Source organism: Mus caroli, chromosome 14, assembly GCF_900094665.2.
Source record: "Mus caroli chromosome 14, CAROLI_EIJ_v1.1, whole genome shotgun sequence".
Taxonomy (NCBI): Eukaryota; Metazoa; Chordata; class Mammalia; order Rodentia; family Muridae; genus Mus; species Mus caroli.
Window position 1 is genome coordinate 26,815,982 of NC_034583.1, and position 19,804 is coordinate 26,835,785.

General features: G+C 43.9%; 1 protein-coding gene across 3 annotated transcripts in view; it reads right to left on the reverse strand.

The window, feature by feature from the left end:
* Nucleotides 1-10,035: 10,035 nt before the first annotated feature.
* Nucleotides 10,036-19,804, reverse strand: part of Ldb3 (LIM domain binding 3) — a 64,064-nt gene continuing 54,295 nt past the window's right edge. Inside the window, exon 15 of one of the 3 annotated variants that reach the window (XM_021181352.2) lies at nt 10,036-13,231. In XM_021181352.2, the coding sequence (XP_021037011.1) occupies nt 13,142-13,231 (90 nt within the window). In that variant the 3' untranslated portion in view covers nt 10,036-13,141. The remainder of the gene's footprint in view (nt 13,232-19,804) is intronic. The other 2 variants (XM_021181354.2, XM_021181351.1) reach the window with 2 other exon arrangements.

A 19,804-nucleotide genomic window follows, 5' to 3' on the forward strand; every position in this document is an offset into this window, starting at 1 on the left:
ACTCAGTTGACAGAATGCTTGCTTGTGTGGCTCAAGGCCACACTGGGCTACATGAGACCCTGTCTCAAAAGAAAAAAAAATAGATGACTAAAATATATATATATATATATATATATATATATATATATATATATGTATATATATATATATATACACACACACATATATATGTGCATACATGCACATGCATACACACATATGTTATGGGGCTAGATATGGTAGCACATGCCTTTAATCCCAGCACTCTGGAGGCAGAGACAGGTGGGTCTCTGAGTTTGAAGGCCAGCCTGGTCTACAGAGCAAGTTCTGGGGCAGCTAGGACTACACAGAGAAACCCCACCTTAAATAAAAACAAAAAAACAAGTATCTAGGCTGGTCTGATGGCTCAGCAGGTAGAAGTACTTGCCATTCAAACCTTATGGCCTGAGTTCAATCCTGGGTCCCATGTGGTAGCATAAGAAAGTAGACTCCCAAAGTTCTATTCTAACCTTCACAGTGCACCACGGTGCACTTGAGCACACACTGACACACATACCATACACATATAGTATAATAAATTGAGGCTGGGGACACAGATCAGTGGTTAAGAGTGCTTCCTGTCTCAGCCGCGGCAGACATCTTCCAGTAACTCGCCAAAATGACGAACACAAAGGGAAAGAGGAGAGGCATCTTGTATATGTTCTCTAGGCTTTTTAGGAAACATGGCGTTGTTCCTTTGGCCACATACATGCGAATCTACAAGAAGGGCAATATTGTAGACATCAAAGGAATGGGATGCCTTCATCCCATTCGTTCAAAAAGGAATGCCCCGTAAGTGCTACCATGGCAAAAGCAGAAGAGTCTACAATGTCTACCAGCATACCGTGGGCATCATTGTAAACACGCGAGTTAAGGGCAAAATTCTGGCCAAGAGGATCAATGTGCGGATTGAGCGCATCGAGCACTCAAAGAGCAGGGACAGCTTCCTGATGCGGGTGAAGGAGAACGATCAGAAGAAAAAGGAAGCCAAGGAGAAGGGCTCCTGGGTTCAGCTGAAGCGCCCGCCTGTGCCACTCAGAGAAGCCCACTCTGTGAGGACTAATGGAAAAGAGTCGGAGCTGCTGGAGCCCATTCCACAGGAATTCATGGCCTAATGTACAAAAAAGAAATAAAGGACCGGGACTGCAAAGTGTTTTCCTTTAAAAAAAAAAAAAAAAAAAAAAAAAAAAAAAAAAGAGTGCTTCCTGTTCTTGGAGAGACCAGAGTTTGGTTGAAAGCCCATCTCAAGTGGCTCACAACTGTCTATAACTCCAGCTCTAAGAGAAGCCATTTTCTCTGGCCTCAGCAGGCATCTGCACACCCAGACACATACTTTTACACATTAAAAAAAAAAAGTAAAATAAATTTCAAAATGAAAACAAAAGAATTTTTAAAAATATATAAATAAATGCAATAAAAATAACTATTCTAAAAAACAACTTGAAAAACACGAGGTTTAAAATAAAGTAATAGATTGGAAAGAAATTTCACAATAGCAAAGTCCCAAAGTGCATTTTTTGCTTTTATGGCTTCCTTATAGGAAAATTGCAGAAATACTTTACTGGTATAGGACAGTGAAATTATGCCATAACATGCCTATTCCCTCTACCGGACTAAAATCTCTGTGAGACCACATTAAAATCTTATTGACCTCAAACTAACGATCACTTGTTTCTTTTTATTTATTTACTTTATTTTATTCTACTTTTTTTTTCTGTGCTAGAAATGAAACCCAGAGCCTAACCCATGAAAACTTGGTGTCCTGAGCTGTATCTCAGCTCACTGCCTGCAAACCCTCATGCCTGGGTCATAGTGAGAGCGCAGCAAAGAAACTGGACTCAGCTGGCTGACTCCCTGTGTTTCCGGAAAACATAACGTTTCCACTAAAGAGAGCCGCATGATTTCAGACGGAGTTCCTAATGGGGCATTTTAGGGAAAGGCATTGAACCTATCTGAACCTTGGCTTCCTTGCCTTGTAGGGTTGTAAAGATTCAATGGGAAAAACATAAAGCGCCAAGCCCTAAACGCAAACATGGAAATGTGCTATAAAACAAAAATCAAACATATCCTGTATTCCCAGCTACTTGGGAGGCTGAGACAAGAAGATCTTATGAGCCTAGGAGTTCAAGACCCACCCGGGCAACAAAGAAAAGCTGTTTTCTTTCCTTAAAGTCACACCATGGTTATGAACCTACAAGCTATAGATACATCTAGTTATTTTAATCATTTGAAGCAACTCAAAAGGACCTAATATCTATGGTTCAGATCTAAGCCACTGCCAGAGGCTTCTAAAGTACCCTTTCTTCCTCCTAACGTCCAACCTAGCATTACATACCATCCGACAGCTTGCTTTGGTTAGCATTACCCCCACATTAAACCTGGACTTCTGAGATTGGAACACATCAACTAGAAGGTGGAGAAAGACAACCACTTGTTTGGAGGTGGGAGTTGTGGAGCTGTTTCAACTTCATCTCATCAGGCAATCTGCTTTAGTCTCCAACTCTAGGGCGTGTCTTGGTCCTGGCTCGGAGGACAGCCCTAAACAAACTTACCAGTGTCTAACATAGAACACGCACCAGGGGATTGGGACCCCAAAACGGGTGGGTTCTGCATTCTAGTGGCCTGAATCCAGAGTAGCTTTGCAAGGGTCGCTTGTTTTGAAAAAAGTCCCTGTAGGACTGAGCATGGCTGGAATGGTCTAGGCTGAGAGAGGAAGCTAGATAGCAATCTGGGCAGCATTCCTATGTAAGCATTTCTGATCATTTGCCTAAAGCGCTCTCAGAAGAGAGAGATGCAGAGCTGTGACTCCATTCCTTTGCTGCTCCCCCCACCCCCCATTCTAAATGAAAACTCAGTTTGGTGTTTGATTTGGTTTTCTTCCTCTTTCTGGGGGCAGAATTTGATGGGGGGGGGGTGTCTCAATCCTAGCCCAGCCTGACCTTACCACTTACTCTGTAGCCCAGGGTGAGCTTGAACTCAGAGGGACCTTCCTCCCAACTCAGCCTCCCAAATGCTGGGATTATTGGCCATCACACCTGGTACTCCATTCTTTTTTTTTTTTCTTTTTCTTTTCTTTTCTTTTCTTTTTAATGATTTATTTATTTATTGTATATGAGTGCTTTGTTTTCATGCACATTAGAAGAGGGAATCAGATTCCATTACAGATGGTCATGAGCCACCATGTGGTTGCTGGGAGTCGAACTCAGGACTTCTAGAAGACCAACCAGTGCTCTTAACCTCTGTGCCATCTCTCCAAGCCCCTGGTACTCAATTCTTAAAGACAACCGTATTAAACCTGGATCCCAGGCTGCCTAGGCTCTTCTCCAATCTGAGCCTACTACTTTTCATCAATTCGTCTCTCTTGATGCCCACCAGGAGGACACCGACCATCAGGAGAGGCCTCTGCAGAGGTGGCCACAGGCGAGTCAGAATTACAACCACAGCCTTCCTTCCTTGTGACCCAGGCTCACACCAGCTATCATTCCCCAAAGGCAGCCTCTGTAATTGTGTCACCGCAATTGTGGTGAAACTATGCAAATAGGTGCAGGCTCCTTCCTATAATCTAAAAACTGCTCAGAAATGGTCCGCATATCTTCTATACATCACCTGGCTCTGAACTAGAGCTAGATAGAGAGTCAATTTGTACATGGCAGAGTAGTCTAAGAATCCATGTAATAAAATGCTTTAGGTTTTTGTTTTGTTTTGGTTTGGTTTTGGTTTTTCTTTTAGCCCTGGCTGTCCTGGAACTCACTCTGTAGACCAGGCTGACCTCGAACTCAGAAATCCGCCTGCCTCTGCCTCCCAAGTGCTGGGATTAAAGGCGTGCTCCACCACGTCCGGCTGAAGGTTTTATGTAGCTGATACTACTCATATTTTATTTACTTCCTTGCTTGCTTCCAAGTTCAAGGCAGACTCAAGCTAAAATGCTTTCGTTTTTAAATAGAATTTGTGAAAAAAAAATCTAGGTTCTCAGCTAAGTGACAATAACAAGTGACAATGACAAGTGACAATGACAAGTGACAATGACAGTTTTCTTTCTTTTGTGTTTTGTTTCTGTGCCTTCCCAGTCTAGTGCCTACCTGTATATCTGAAAAACCCCAAGTTGTAATCCACTGAAAAAACAATAAAGATTTAAAATTTAGATCTAAAAAGAGCAATTCAACCTGCCTACCATTTTTCCCCCCTGCATCCTTTTCGAGACAGGGTTTCTTGGTATAGGTCCTGGCTGTCCTGGAACTCACTCTGTCAACCAGGCTGACCTCGAACTCAGAAATCTGCCTGCCTCTGCCTTCTGAGTGGTGGGATTAAAGTCATGCGCCACTACTGCCTACTAAGTGTGCTCCAAACAGTCATCACTCACAAACTGCTTCCTGTGGAAACAGATGAGACAGTACATGAGCAGACAACTGTTAGATAGTGCAACAGTGAGGGGGTGTTGGGGAAACGCAAAGATGTGGCCGACACAACACTATATGAAGGTAGGTATACAAGGGATGGGGAGGCCAGACTAGAGAGGTTGGGGTGGCCAGTCATAATGGAAGCTTATCTGATTGTCATGTAGGTCCACTGAATGGGTGGTGTGATGACTATCCCCATGTGTCAACTTGACTATATCTGGAATGAACTGTAATCCAGAAATGGAGGGCACACCGTGATCCAGATCTAGAGACAGGAAGACTCAGGCTTTAGATTCAGATCTTGACATGGGATGACACAGGCTTTTTGATAAGGAACTTGAGGCAGAGTGACCATGGAAAGCTTAGGCCCAGGCAAGGTGGTACATGCCTTTAATCCCAGGAGACTGAGGCAAGCATATCTCTGGGTTCAAGGCCAGCCTGGGACAGAGCAAGTTCCAGATCTAGGCCTAATGGTACACACCTTTAGTCTAGACCATACCTTCTGCTAGAGGCCTTCAAAAGGATGATGGGAGAAGGAAAACTCACTCTTCTTTGCCTGCTTGCATTTACCTGCCAGCACATCTGTTGGAACCTACTTCTTCAGGATTCCAAGTTATGTAGAAGACCAGCTGAAGCTACTGCCTCGTGGGACTGAGCAACTACCAGATTCTTGGACTTCCTGTTCACAGCTGTTGGATTAGTTGAACTGCAGACTGTAAGTCATTACAATAATTTCCTTTAATGTATAGAGATATCCCATAAGTTCTGTGACTCTAGAGAACCCTGACTAAGACAGGTGGTCAGATGTTTTTAGAGAGGACCCAAATGGGAACGAAGACGAGCAGGACCAGGAAGTACGTTTGTCAACCTGGAGTAATTACTGTTTGTCAGTAAGAGCCACCGTGGAGAAGATAGGAGATAGGACAACTCCATAATTCTAGTTTCAATGACAAGGTAGCACCTACAGCCCACAGAAAGGGAAGCAGGTTGGGTGGTAGGACCGAGGCTCAGCCAGTGGCAGGTGCAGAGCCCTACTTGGGAAGGGATGTAAGACAGCAGGGCTGTGGGGTTTGTCTGAAAAAAATGCAGGCTCACTGCTGTGCTACATTGTGTGTTTAGAACCATGGTGTGGGTGGGCTGAGTGGCAGCTTAGGAGGGCTTCAAGTGCCCCTACTATCCTTGTTTAGTAAGGGATTCCTCCCCCCACCCCCATGTGTGTGTGTGTGTGTGGTTTGTGTCATGCTGTGGTAGAGACAAAGTCTATATATGCTGTACAAGTGAACCACATTCTCAGCCAAAACCAATCCCAATTCAGAGAGACTGAGGGAGGGCCAGGGGGATGGCTCAGCAGGGCAGGTAAGGCCTTTGTCTTCAGGTCTGACAGCTGAGTTGCAGCCCTACACACTAGAAGGAGAGAACTACTCCCACAGGTTGCCCTCTGACCCCACCTGCACTACCTCTCGCAACGAATTAACAATTCAATAAATGCAATTAATAATAGTTTGTTTTACTTTGACTCGCTGTAGAGCTCTGGTTGGCTGGAACTCACTATGTAGACCAGGTAGGCCTTGAGCTCACAGAGATCCGGCTCTGAGCGCTGGGATTAAGGAAATGCATCACCTCACCTGGCTAAATAAAGGTAATGAAAATATTTGTAAAGGAGCTCACGGATAAAGGGAGATTTATTAAACCACAGAAAAAATAGGCCTAGAGCTTTGGGTTGATCCAGAGGCTGGAGAGCCCACCTGCTTGGAGACTGTTTCTAGCTTTTGCTTCTCAATGCCAGTGGGCTTTGTTCTCTCCTATTGAAGACTTTCTTGGACTTCTAGCACAACCACTAATGAGAAAAGAGGCTATCTCTGTATGAGCTCCAGTTTTAATGTACCCTTGGGGAAAATATTCTGATTTTCCTGCCTCAGATTACACAAACCCATTTTGTTGGGATTGTTTGTATTTGTTTTTTGTTTGTTTTGCTTTGTTTTGGTTTTTGGTTTTGGTTTTGGTTTGGTTTAGTTAGGTTTGGTTTTTTGAGACAGTTTCTTTGTGTAGCCCTGTGTCTTAGGGTTCCCGTTGCTGAAGAGATACCATGACCAAGGCAACTCTTATAAAGGCAAACATTTCATTGGGTCTGGCTTATATAGCCTCAGAAGTTCAGTCCATTATCATCATGGTGGGGAGAATGGCATTGTTCAGGCAGATTTGGTGCTGGAGGATCAAAGAGTTCTACATCTTGACCCAAAGGCAGCCAGGAGTAAGCTCTCCTTCACACTGGACAGAGCTTGAGCATAGGACCTCAAAGCCCACTCCCACACTGATCAGTGACACACTACCTCCAATAAGGCCACAACTGCTCCAACAAGGCCACAACTGCTCCAACAAAGCCACCACTGCTCTAACAAGGCCAACAACCTAACAATCTCCTAATAGTGCCACTTCCCATGGGCCAAGCACATTCACACCACCACACCCTGGCTGTCCTAGAACTTGCTCTGTAGACTAGGCTGGTCTTGAACTCCTAACAAACCCATTTCTTGGACGGGGATGCTAGGAAAGCACACACAGTCATTCCTCCACCCTGTGGAACAAAAACACATGTGTACACAGCAGGGGACATCCAGATACTTCAGGATGGCAAACCCAGGCATGTGAACCTGAGGCTCACAGAGAGGCACAAAACAGAATCTGTAGATGGTGAATGGCTCAGAAGAGTAGTTGATTGCCTTGATAAAATTAATGAGATGATGTATCCTGGAACGCAAGTCAAGAGATGAACTCACAATTCTTATTCTCAGATAACCCTTCAGCTGCATTTTATAGAAGTGTAACTAGGACCGTACAGTGGAGTTCACAGTTCCAGGATTAATGGTTCTTAAAAGAAAGCTTATCTCAGAACAGTGCATGTAGTGTGGCTGCAGTGAAGTAAAACCCAAGGTGTTCAGTGTGTGTGTGGGTGTGTGGACAAGCACGGCTCTGTGCTTCCCAGACATCCTACCCACACGGCGCTGCTGTCTCCCAGGGCTTTAGCCCACTACGTTCCAACTGTCAAAGTTCCTTCACGCTCGTCTAGAACTGCTTGAACTTTGGACACTCTGTCCAAGTGAAATGCTTTATAAGAAAAATGCAATTCTCGTTTTTATCAGGATTCAGATTCTCTCTCTTTACTTTCCATCCATCATCCATTCCCTCCCTTTGCAACCAGCAGACAGTGTCTTCAGTGAAGCCCTGGCCCACCGTGCCTTCCCTCCTCCCCTCCCCCTCCCTGTGTTCTCAAGCCCTGTGTCCTCCGGATTCCAGTTGCTCTCTTTAAATCCTTTGCTCTCTGTGTTCCCTCGGGTTGGATCCCAGCTTTCGTATGGTTAATTTCTTCTCACTGCCCAACTCTACCTAATCAGAATGGTTTTTCCTGACCACCCAATCAAAGCACCTTATGGGCGGCAAGCTAGCTTAATTGGTGAGGATCTGAGTTCATGCCTTGGAGCCTGAGCACAAAGCTGGGCAGGAGGGGATGCATCTGTCATCTCAGCACCATGACTTTGAGATGGAAGTCAGAGACAGAACAGCACATCAGAAACTCCCAAGCCAGCTGGCCTGGAGTAGCCAAGGATGAGAGCATAACCTTGGACTTCCAATCCTCCAGTTTCCGCCCCCTGAGCTACGGGATTACAGGCATGTGTCACTCGCTCTTGTTCTACATTGCTACAGCTAGAACCCAGGGCTTCCGGTGTGGCAAACAAGCACTCCACCAATAGGAGTACTTCCCTAGGCCGTCCAATACAGTTTTTGCTTATGATATTTTCAATTTATGATGAATTTACTGGGAACAGTCATACATCAAGGAGCCAGCTGTTGGGCTGGAGAGATGGCTCGGCTTCTAGGTAAGAGCACTGATGGCTCTTCCAAAGGTCCTGAGTTCAAATCCCAGCAACCACATGGTGGCTCACAACCATCTGTAATGGGATCTGATGGCCTCTTCTGGTGTGTCTGAAGACAGCTACAGTGTACTTATGTATAATAAATAAACAAATCTTTAAAAAAAAAAAAGGAGCCAGCTATTGCTCAGGTTGTACGAATGGTTTAAATGTGAGTGGAACTCTAAAAAGGAACACTGAATATATTTAAACACTAGCACACATGGGATAAAATAGTAAAAGGAAGAGTACTGTGGGTGGAAGAGGGGTTTAAGTGGGGATGGGGAGCACAGCCAGGGGCGGGGGGAGGAAGGGCAAGTCAACATGAACTGTGTATGAAAATGCCATAGGGAAATCTTTGTAAGCCAACAGCCAAACCACAAGCTTATACCCAAAACCTACAGTATATGCATTGTTCACGACCATGGAGGGTTGGTTGGGTGGTTTGTTGGTTTGTTTCTTGTTTGGTTGGTTTTGGTTTTGGTTTTGAAATGGTCTCACAAGCTTTGGCTGACCTGGAACTGGTAATATAGACCATGCTGGGCTCTAACTCGCAGAGATTTTCTTGCCTCTGCCTCATGAATGCTGGAATTAAAGATGCACATGACGACCCTAGGCCATAGTGGTTTTATAGAATGATTACAGTAGGGACTGGGGCTCTGTATGAGGTCCTACCTGTGTCTTTACATTTGGAGGAGGTGGGAACCCTTTGGGAGAGATCTTTTTTCACAGGAAGGTCGTCACTACCAGGAAGAGCCAACATTGCTTTAGTGAATAGTGAGCAAAAGAACAAGGCTGTTTATTTGTCTTTGAGACAGGGTCTTGTAAAAGAGACCATTCTGGTCTTGAATGTCCAGCCTCACTCCTGCTCCCGCCTTCCAGGTGCTGGACTTGCAGGTCAGAACTGCCATAGCCTAGCGCAGAACAAATATTTTTTTATTTTGCCTTCAATCTTCAGTCAAGGATAGAATTTTGGCGCAGGTTCGTGATACCAAAAATCTGACTTATGTGGTTGATATTTTTAATTGTTATGTCGTTTGTTCTCACTGCTAGTTCTTCCAAAAGATTTTTGGGGACGGCACCCAAGTCAGGTGGTTCATGACCCGTTATAACTCCAGCTCCAGAGAAATCCAATCCTTCTTCTAGACTCTACTGGAACCCATGCTCACAGGCCCATGCATACCCAGACACATGCATATGTTCATAGATAAAGAGTAATAAGAGATAAATCTTAAAGTTGGGGCTGGAGAGATGGCTCAGTGGTGAAGACCATGTGTTGCTCTTGCAGAGGACAGGGTGGTTTGTAGGAAGCATAGCCACATCAGTAACTCCAGGTCCAGGGTTGTACATTCTCTTCTGACCTGCAAAGGTACCAGGCAGGCAAATGATGGACATACACACATGCAAGCAAAGTGCTCATGCACATAAAATAAAAATAAATAGAAAAATTTAAAATAGATAAATTTATAAATAAACAAATAAATCTAGGCTATCAAGATGGCTCAGTGGGTAGTGACACTTGCTTCTAAACACGATGACCTGAATCTGTACTCGGAACCCACATGGTGGAAAGAGACTCCTGAAACTTGTCCTCTGACGCTACACACACACCATGGCACATGTGCTCTTACACACACCTACACACACACACTACAAGTTATAAAATGAAATAACAATTAAAAAAGAATCTGATCATGTGCTGGGTCTGTAGTCCACGATCTGTTGTACACCAGAACTGAAGAGGCAGAGGCTGTATCGTGAGACTAAATATTAAATATTGAATCACCTAACTAGAAGTACCTTTCCAAATCTAAAAGGCAAGGCCTATTCTTCAACGTATTAATTATTTTTGCATATAAAACATGTGTTATTCATACAACTTTGTTTACATAAGGCAATTAAGTTGCTGATGTGCCACAGACTGAGTGAGCAGTGTCCCTTATTCACAGGACAATTTGTCTCATGCTTTTATTTATGGGCCTCTAGATGTCAGCTATTTTTTAATGACACATGAAAGAACTTTACACAGAATAAACATCGGCATTTGTATCTTTTTTTCCTGAATTTTATTTTGCTAAAAAGAATCCACACGGACCAAAAAGAAAGGAAAATAAAGAAAAAGAAAACCATGCAAAATAGTTTTATGCACACCTCTAACATACTATATTCCAACTTCAGAAAACTTACCAAAAAGAAAGGAAGAAGACCCCAAAGCAAGAATGCTAGGGTTGAAAGTTCACATTACAAAGGCTAGATTGCTAACACAAACACTGCCGATACAAGCCATTCTACTCAAAAGGTGAGTGTTTATCAGCATATTAGATTAATGCCAAGAATAAGAAAACAAGACAAACTGTAGTCCTCCTATGCAATAGTAAAGATGTGATGTTAGCCTATCGACATACAGCCTTAATCTTAACACTATGCATGCTCACCCTGTGGACCATTCTTGAAACTGGCTTCTTCTCTGCTACCTTTATATTGGTTTTTGGCAGTGCTGGGGACCAAAGCTAGAGAATCCTAAATTCTAGGAAAATTCTGTACCACTGAATTACACCCAGCCTCTAAAATGTTGTTTTGTATTTAAAAAATAAGAGTCATTTAAATATATATATAAGCTATTAAATATTTGTTTAAAATTATTTAATATAGGATATGGTGATGCTTTCCTTTGGGATATTTTGATTTCCTTCTTAAGGATCCTACAAAAAAGGATAATGATTACACAGGAGCAGTGTCTGGGATCATGTATAAAACCTTTAAAAAGACATTTTGGAAATATAATGGTAGGGGTTTTTATTTTCCTTCCTCAAGATCAGTTCCTAATCATTTAATAGATTTTTTTTTAAAAAATCAACTGCCTAGAAGCCTTCTGTTTAGTCAGCAAGCTCCATGTCCCTGAATATCTGAAATTTCCAAAAATAACAGACTACACAAGGTACTGTTCTGCATGTCTGGACAAACCTCTGAGCTGTCCCAGCAGAATGCACTCAGCCTGGAGTTTTGCATAAAAAGTAAAGAAGAGCTGTTTGGTAGGAGCATAGCTCTGACCTTCCCTGGTGCTGCCTGGGCGGAATTGGTGATTCCACACTAACTATGGACTTCCTACTACACAATGTCTAACTAATCCAGAGTCTTCCAGGGAGGAGAGACCGGTAAGTAGGAGGATGGATGGTCTCTTGAAAGTCTTAGTTCTCAAAAGAAGAGTTTGAATGCATTCCTATAAAACATTTCAAACGTGCAAAGTGGAAAATCCAAAACAGGTTGGAGGAGAGAAGGGCAGTGGTTGGTAGAGTGCCTACATACTGTGCACCAATGAGAAACACACACATACACACACACACATACACACACAACCTGCTTCAATGCCATTTTCAATGAACATCCTTCCTAACAGCACTTCCTAGAAAGGAAAGTGATTGCACCATCTCGAAACCCAAAAGGGAAGCCACATTCTTTACTTCTAAATAGCTTTACCAAGCTCACCTAACTCCATGTATATGTAAAAGAGTCACCTGTATTGTTATAGAGTCTGAAGGCCAGGTCTATTTCAATAAATATTCTAAAGCCAGTCAACGATTTTCAAAATATTGGCCCAAATGGCAAATGCAGCTTTCCCTCCTTGCAGCAGTCAGCATGAGTATATACTTCCTGTGCTGCACTTAAAGGAACAGGTTAAGGGGATGGTGCAGCTCTGGAGGTGGGAGGTCCTGCAGCCCATGCATTCTTCCTGAGGTTAGCAGAGCACCCTCTCTCCATGAGCATGCGCGCAGGTGCTCCAGGGAGCCTGTTCTACCATCCTGTTTGATGCTGTCTCTCTTTTTCCCACTGAGCCTATTTGAGGGTGGGGCTGAGGAAGATATTTGTGAGCTGTTGTGGGTAGGGGGTGAAATACATGCACAGAACACTCCCGCTCAGAACCCTCTTAAAGCAAAACAAAGGCTAAAACCCCACCCACAGTCCTTTTCAAACCTCTTCTCATACATTGTAAAGCAAAACTGGAGAAACCCAATTTCACTTTCCCTTAACAATTCATAAAGGAGCAAAGCCTTCCAGGGACTTTAGATATTTCAGAGGGAAAGAGGGGGAGATGCAGAGAAAGCTCATCTTTTCTCCCCTGTCTGTGGCATGAGCCAAAGACCTCTCCAGAGCCTTTTCACTTGCCCAGTGGTGGCCCGCCATTGCCTCAGACGCCTGGGCTCCCCTTATATGTTTCAAGTTTGTTCAACATCTGAAGTCTGATGTGCAGAGGTAACTCTGTGATGCTAATGGAGCAACTCTTCCTTATTTGGTGAGGAAAGCCCAATGGGTCTTAGCTAAGGAGCTCTCAGTGCCGGCTCTAAAAATATCCGCACAGCAAACACTGCTTGGCACATTGTTGTGCTTGCCAAGGATCGCTCCAGAGCTCTGCTGCACACTTTTGATCCTCCATAACTGCCCAGGGCTCTGTCCCCACACTGGCAACAGACATGGCCAGCGAGTCTTTGATTTTTGAACATTGGTTTTTTTTTTTGTTTGTTTGTTTGTTTGTTTTTCACTGTTGATTTCTTGGAGTCATTTCCCCAAAATCTGAAGTCCAATTCCAGCCATGGATTAATTACTAGCTGGGTTTAGAATCTTCTTTTGGCTTCTAGTCTGAACTACAATAATACACAATCTGTGTATACAAGAAAAGACTAAGGTTAGACTTCAAAAGGGCTCAACCATTTTCTCTCGTCCCCCTTCCCTCCCAGAAGAAACAACATCAGCTTCTTTGACTCCTTCGTCATCAGTAGCAGGAGCAGCCTGGGCTTGGCCCACACCAGCCACTCTGGGCTCCTACACGTTGATGGCATGTGCGTGCTTCTTGCACAGTGGTTTGTCTTTCTTAGAGTAGAATGGCTGACCCTCCAGATTCACGTGGCAGACCTGGAAGGGAAGACAGAGTCACCTTTTAGTCAAATGCACTGTGGCACCTAAACAGGAGAAACAGCCTGGTTTTTTATCCCCTCTGCTACAAAGTCTAATGACTGAACCAACTGTGTAGGTTGAACCATATAACATGAACATGAAGATGTCCAAGGGGTTGAGGATATAGCCAGTTGCATGGCCATCATGCATAAAGTCCTGGCTTTGATTCCCAGAGCCACGTAAACTAGGCTTGTTGGGATGCCTCTAATCCTATGCTGGTGAGGTGTTAGGAGAAGGGCATCCGAGCTACCAAGACTCTGTCTATAAACACATAAATAATTACCAAAATAAAAGACTTTTAAAAAGCATGGACTGGCCGGGCGCGGTGGCGCACGCCTTTAATCCTAGCACTTGGGAGGCAGAGGCAGGCGGATTTCTGAGTTCGAGGCCAGCCTGGGCTACGGAGTGAGTTCCAGGACAGCCACGACTACACAGAGAAACCTTGTCTTGAAAAACCAAAAAAAAAAAAAGAAAAGCATGGACTGAAACTCAAGTGAATGAAATCTAGTGGAACAGAGAATATATGCAATAAAGATGTCTAATTCATGCTATGCTATGATATATGTCCTAATTGAATGTGTATCGTTGACACGGGCACAGGTAAGAAAAGGACCCCCAATAACACAGATCCATAGGAATAGCAAAGATGTCCCCTGGTCAGGCTCAGTAAAAAGGTAAAGCATCCCCTGGTCTGTGTCCAGATTATGGTTGTTTGAATGAAATTGGCCTTGATAGGCCTGTAAGGAGTGCACTGTTAGGGAGTGTGGCTTTGTTGGAGGAACTGTGTCACTGAGGGTGGGCTTTGAGTTTTCAGATGATCAAGCCAGGCCCAATGTTACTGTCTTCCTGCTGCCTGATGATCCAGATGTACAACTCCCAGCTACCTCTTTAGCACCATGTCTGCCTGCATGCGACCATGCTTCCTGTCATGACAATAATGGACTAAACCTCTGAACCTGTAAGCTAGCCCCTTTCCTTTATAAGAGTTGCTACGGTCATGGTGTCTCTTCACAGCAATAGAAACCCCAGCTAAGACACTGACCATGTGTGGGAAATGTGGACCACGGCTTCCTTCTGGATATGTACAGCCTGAGACTGTTCCCCTATAGATATTAGCTAAACATGCCTCCTTGTTTAGCTGTATATGATAACCTGGCCTCTTCAATCAGACATATAAAATAAACTCAGTTTCCAAACTGATGCTGGTGCCTCTCCATCAGAGAGCATGGCCCATCCAATCCCAGCTTTTCTGTACATGTATGTACCTGTTGTTTCTTCATTCCTTTTTTTGTTTTGTTTTGTTTTGTTTTGTTTTTTGAGACAGGGTTCTGCTTGTGGACGTTGTACATCGTGGTGCGGAGCCTAGTGCGCACCACGATGTACAACGTCCACAAGCAGTTGGCACATTGTTGTGCTTGCCAAGGATCGCTCCAGAGCTCTGCTGCACACTTTTGATCCTCCATAACTGCCCAGGGCTCTGTCCCCACACTGGCAACAGACATGGCCAGCGAGTCTTTGATTTTTGAACATTGGTTTTTTTTTTTTGTTTGTTTGTTTGTTTGTTTTTTTGTTTTTTGAGACAGGGTTTCTCTGTGTAGCCCTGGCTGTCCTGGCACTCACTTTGTAGACCAGGCTGGCCCCGAACTCAGAAATCCGCCTGCCTCTGCCTCCCGAGTGCTGGGACTAAAGGCGTGCGCCACCACGCCCGGCAATTATATACATTTTTTTTTTTGTTTTGTTTTTTTCGAGACAGGGTTTCTCTGTGTAGCCCTGGCTGTCCTGGCACTCACTTTGTAGACCAGGCTGGCCCCGAACTCAGAAATCCGCCTGCCTCTGCCTCCCGAGTGCTGGGACTAAAGGCGTGCGCCACCACGCCCGGCAATTATATACATTTTTGTGATACACATTTCAATGGGATTCTATCATGGTGGGGAAAAGGCCAGTCAAGCATGGAAAATTACATTCAGGAAGCACACACACACACACATATACACACACACATACATATATAGACATGTATATATGTATATAAAGTTTTATGTCTCCATGATAAAGATATAGAGCATTATCTGAAACTGAAGACATTCTGGAAAGAAGGGACCTAATTAATCCTGCTGAGGTCACTGTGGCTTATTTAATTCTCACAAAATCTTCATGGGGGTAGATCTATCTGCCTTTTCTTCGTTTCATAGTTTAAAAACCGGGACTCACAGAGCCCAGATGTTTTTACCTAACTCACAAGCCTGGTAAACTGTAGAGCTGGGAATTATGTCCAGGGCTGTAAGAACCTAGTTCCACGCTTCTTATTTCTGAACACCTCAGCCAACTAGACTGTATTTACTTGAAATGGCTCTACACTTTTGGCTTTGTTCAGAGGTAATCCTCTGAAATGTCTGAGGTGTTGGGTTTCCAGTATGTGAACTCCACTCCATGTGGGCAAAATGCTAACATGTAAGAGTGGGCTTGGAAGTCACTCTGACTAGGCCCCATTCCATTGAGCCATCCCTGTTGGGGAGCAGAATTGGAAGCTACATCTAGACACTGAATAAGCCTGTTGTCAAGGTGACAGAATCTAGAATCACCCGTGAGGGGCTGTCTTGATTACATTAATTGACGTGGGAAAACCCATCTTACTTGTGGGTGAGACCATTCCCTAGGCATGGACGGCATCGTAGAGAAGATGCAGTCATCACTCTCTCTGACTGTGACCAGCTGCGCCCACCATCCACTCCGGGATGGGCTACGTCATGACCTAAGATAAAGCCTCTTCTCTAGTAAGTTGCTTTTTCAGAGTATTTTATCACAGCAACAGAAAAGTAACTAAGATGAATTTTTCTGGGTAGAAAAAAATTTTGCTCCTAGTTGAGCTTGAGGCCCATTCAGACAAAGGTTGGAAAGGGGTTTCCTAACAGCCCAGTTGGGGAAGTTATACTTGGATTACATGGGGTGTCTAGTGGTCCATGGGAGCTAATACTCAGAAAAAACAACAGCAATGTTGCATGAACCAGGTGTTATGATTTGGAGGTAGTTTGCCTCCTGAAGGCCCGTGTATTGGAAGCTCACCCTGATCTTAGCCTTATAGCCTTTCTTTCCTCTCTCTCTCTCTCCCTCTCTCCCTCCTCTCTCTTTCTTTCTCTCTTTCCTTCACACTTTAGATTTGAGAAATTGCTGGCTTGTTGCATTCCCAAACTGCTCATAACTGTTAGCTCATTTTTCTGTCAACATTCTAGATTCCATAACAGTGGATGGAAACTTGCTCTGGGATACTCTTACTCCCCAAATTCCAGGAATATTTGGCAAGCTGAATTCCTCTAAGGAATGTCTATGAGGTCCAGTGAGATGCTCGGCAGGCAAAAAACACTTGCTGTACAAGCCTGGTCACCTGAGTCCAATCCCTGTGACCCACGTAAAGGTAAAAGGAAAGAACTGAGCCCAGAAAGTTTTCCTTTGACCTCCACACTCATGCCACGCCCTAGACATTCTACACTCACAGACACATATCATTCATGCACATATACTAACTCACTGACACATATCGTTCATACACATAGACTACACTCACTGACACATATCGTTTATGTACATATATTTAATACAATACTAATAAAGTTTAATTTTTAAAAATATACTTTAATAATAATAAAGTTTAAAAAAGAAAGAAATGTGGGAGAGAGAGAGATGGCTCATCAGAGAACCCAAGTTCAGTTCCTAGCATCCACTTCAGGCAGCTCATAACTACTTATGACTCCAGCTCAAGGAACACTGACACCTTCTTTTGCCTCTGCAGACATTTACATTCACACACACACACACACACACCCCACCCCACAATAATTTAAAATGGTAAGAATTATACACATAATGTGTGTGTGTGTGTGTGTCTGTGTGTGTGTGTGTGTGTGTGAATAACCAGGAGGCTGGGTAGTGCACACCTATAGTTCCAGCCCTTTCTCGGGAGGTAGGGGCCAGAGGTTTGGTAGTTTTTCAGTTTACTTCAGTTTATTGGCTTTTGTGGGCCATTACAAGTCCCCATGTGGTCCTTGGTTAAATACTGAGTTCAAGAGACCAGCCTGAGCTACGTGAGATTTTGTCTCAAAAAATTTTTTTAAATGTGCTATATTGGGCTGGTGAGATGGCTCAGCAGTTAAGAGCACCGACTGCTTTTCCAGAGGTCCTGAGTTCAATTCCCAGCAACCACATGGTGGCTCACAACCATCTGAAACAGGCTCTGATGTCCTCTTCTGGTGTATCTGAAGACAGCTTCAGTGTACTCATATAAATAAAATAAATACATCTTTTAAAAAAAAGAAAAAAATGTGCTATATCCTATGATTTAACTGAAGAAGGAAGAGTGCAACCATAAGAGAACTAGTTTGAATCTTTCTTATTGTTTGGTTTAATTGGCTTTTTGGCTTGTTGATTTTTTTGTTGTTGTTTTGTCTTTAAATTATTATTATATTATTATTATTGTGTGTGCAGGTTAAAAATCATATGAAAGGCTGGGCGTGGTGGCGCACTCCTTTAATCCCAGCACTCGGGAGGCAGATGCAGGCGGATTTCTGAGTTCGAGGCCAGCCTGGTCTACAAAGTGAGCTCCAGGACAGCCAGAGCTATAAAGAGAAACCCTGTCTCGAAAAAAAAAAAATATGAAAATATGTACTCATTAAAAATGACTTGGAAGCTAGGCAGTGTAGCATGAACTTATAATCCCATCACTTGGGAGGCTGAGGCAGGAAGATTACTTCAACTTCAGGGAAAGTTATGTAGTGAGACCTTTTTGCAGACAAAAACAAAGTGATTTAGAGCCAAGCTTGGTGGTGCATGCTAGCATTCCCAGAACTCAAGAGGCTAGCCTGGGCTAACAAATAAGGCAGGGATTTGGAAATGTAGACTGATAGAAAGAAGAACCTTGAGAAAGAGGAGGAAGAAGAGGGGATGAAAGAAGATAGGGAAGAGAAAGAGGAGGAGGAAAATATGATTTATGGATTTAGTAAATGGCAGATCACTTGTCTAACGCATATAGAGCTCTGGGTCAATCCTTAGCCTAAGAAAGGAAGGGAGGGAGAAAGGAAGAGAAGGCAGAGGTAGGCCCAAAGTTTTCCACCTAAAGATTTCTTCCCAAACACTAGAACCATGTTCTACTCCAGTGTCTCCATAGGGCAGTGAGAACCTCATGGGGCTGGCTCAAGAGGAATCTCCATGTCACTTTCCAAGGGACAAGATCTGCCCAGTTTCTCTTGGCAAATCAGCTTGTGCATTGCTATGGGTCTCTCTCTTGTCTTAACCCTCTAGAACTTTGTTCTGCCCCAAGCCTTACTTCCTTCCTGCTTCTGTTGTAGAACTTCTGTGATTCCAGCACAGCAGACTCAAGGGAGTGGTCCCTCCATGGCCTCTGCCATGGCTCCCTCTCCAAGTAGCACACCCTCTGTCTCTTCAGCCTCTACGCCTCTTCCTGGACCTTCTCCAGGTCTGCTGGATCCTTCTAGACACTGGGCATCCAGACTTGTAATCAGTGTCAAGCAAGCTGAGGCTTGAAATTAAGAGTCAAAGCTCTATGCTCTGCCTGGCTAAGCCCCAGCTATGCAGGAGGCTATCCTAAAGGCAGCACGTTGGCAATTTTTTTGAGAAGTCCTGATATATTTAAAGATGTTTTAAAAGCAACTAAAGAATTCATTCAAAGGATGTTAAAAGTGGTAAAGATCTGAACCACAATCCCAACACTTGGTAGAGGCAGGTGGATTTCTGAATTCAAGGCCAGCCTGGTCTCCAGAGTGAGTTCTCAGACATCCAGGGCTACACACAGAAATCTCACACTAAGAAACAAAAAACAACACAAGAAATTCATATACTGAGACTAGGCACAATGGAGCATGCCTACAGTTCAAGCTGCCTGAGAGGCTATGGTAGAAGGATCCTAGGAACTCAGGGATTAAAGGCCAGTCTAGACAGTGCAGCAAAGCCACCCTAAACAAGCAGGTTTATGTTCTGAAGTCTCAAACCCTCAGACCTCCAACCTACCCAGTGCATTAGGCTTAGCAAGGAGTCCACATGAAAACAAAGTCTTTGCAGATGTAATTAAGATGTCAGTTAAATGAGGTCATACTAAGAAGGGCATGGTGGTGCCCACCTTTAATCTCAGCACTCAGGAGGCAGAAGCAGGCAGATCTCTAAGTTCCAAGGTTAGCCTGGTCTACAAAGGGAATACCAGGACAGCCAGGGGCTACACAGACAAACCCTGTTTAGAGGAGGGGGAATAAAATTATACAGGAGGAAGGAAGCCTTTGCTTCAATACGACTTGTAGCCTTTTAAGAGAGGAGATGGCTGCAGAGGCAGATACATACACAGAGGAGAAACCATATGAAAATACAAATATGGGGCTGGAGAGATGGCTCAGCAGTTAAGAGCACTGACTGCTCTTCCAGAGGTACTGAGTTCAATTCCCAGCACCACATGGTGGCTCACAATCATCTGTAATGAGATCAGATGCCCTCTTCTGGTGTGTCTGAAAACAGCTACAGTGTACTTACATA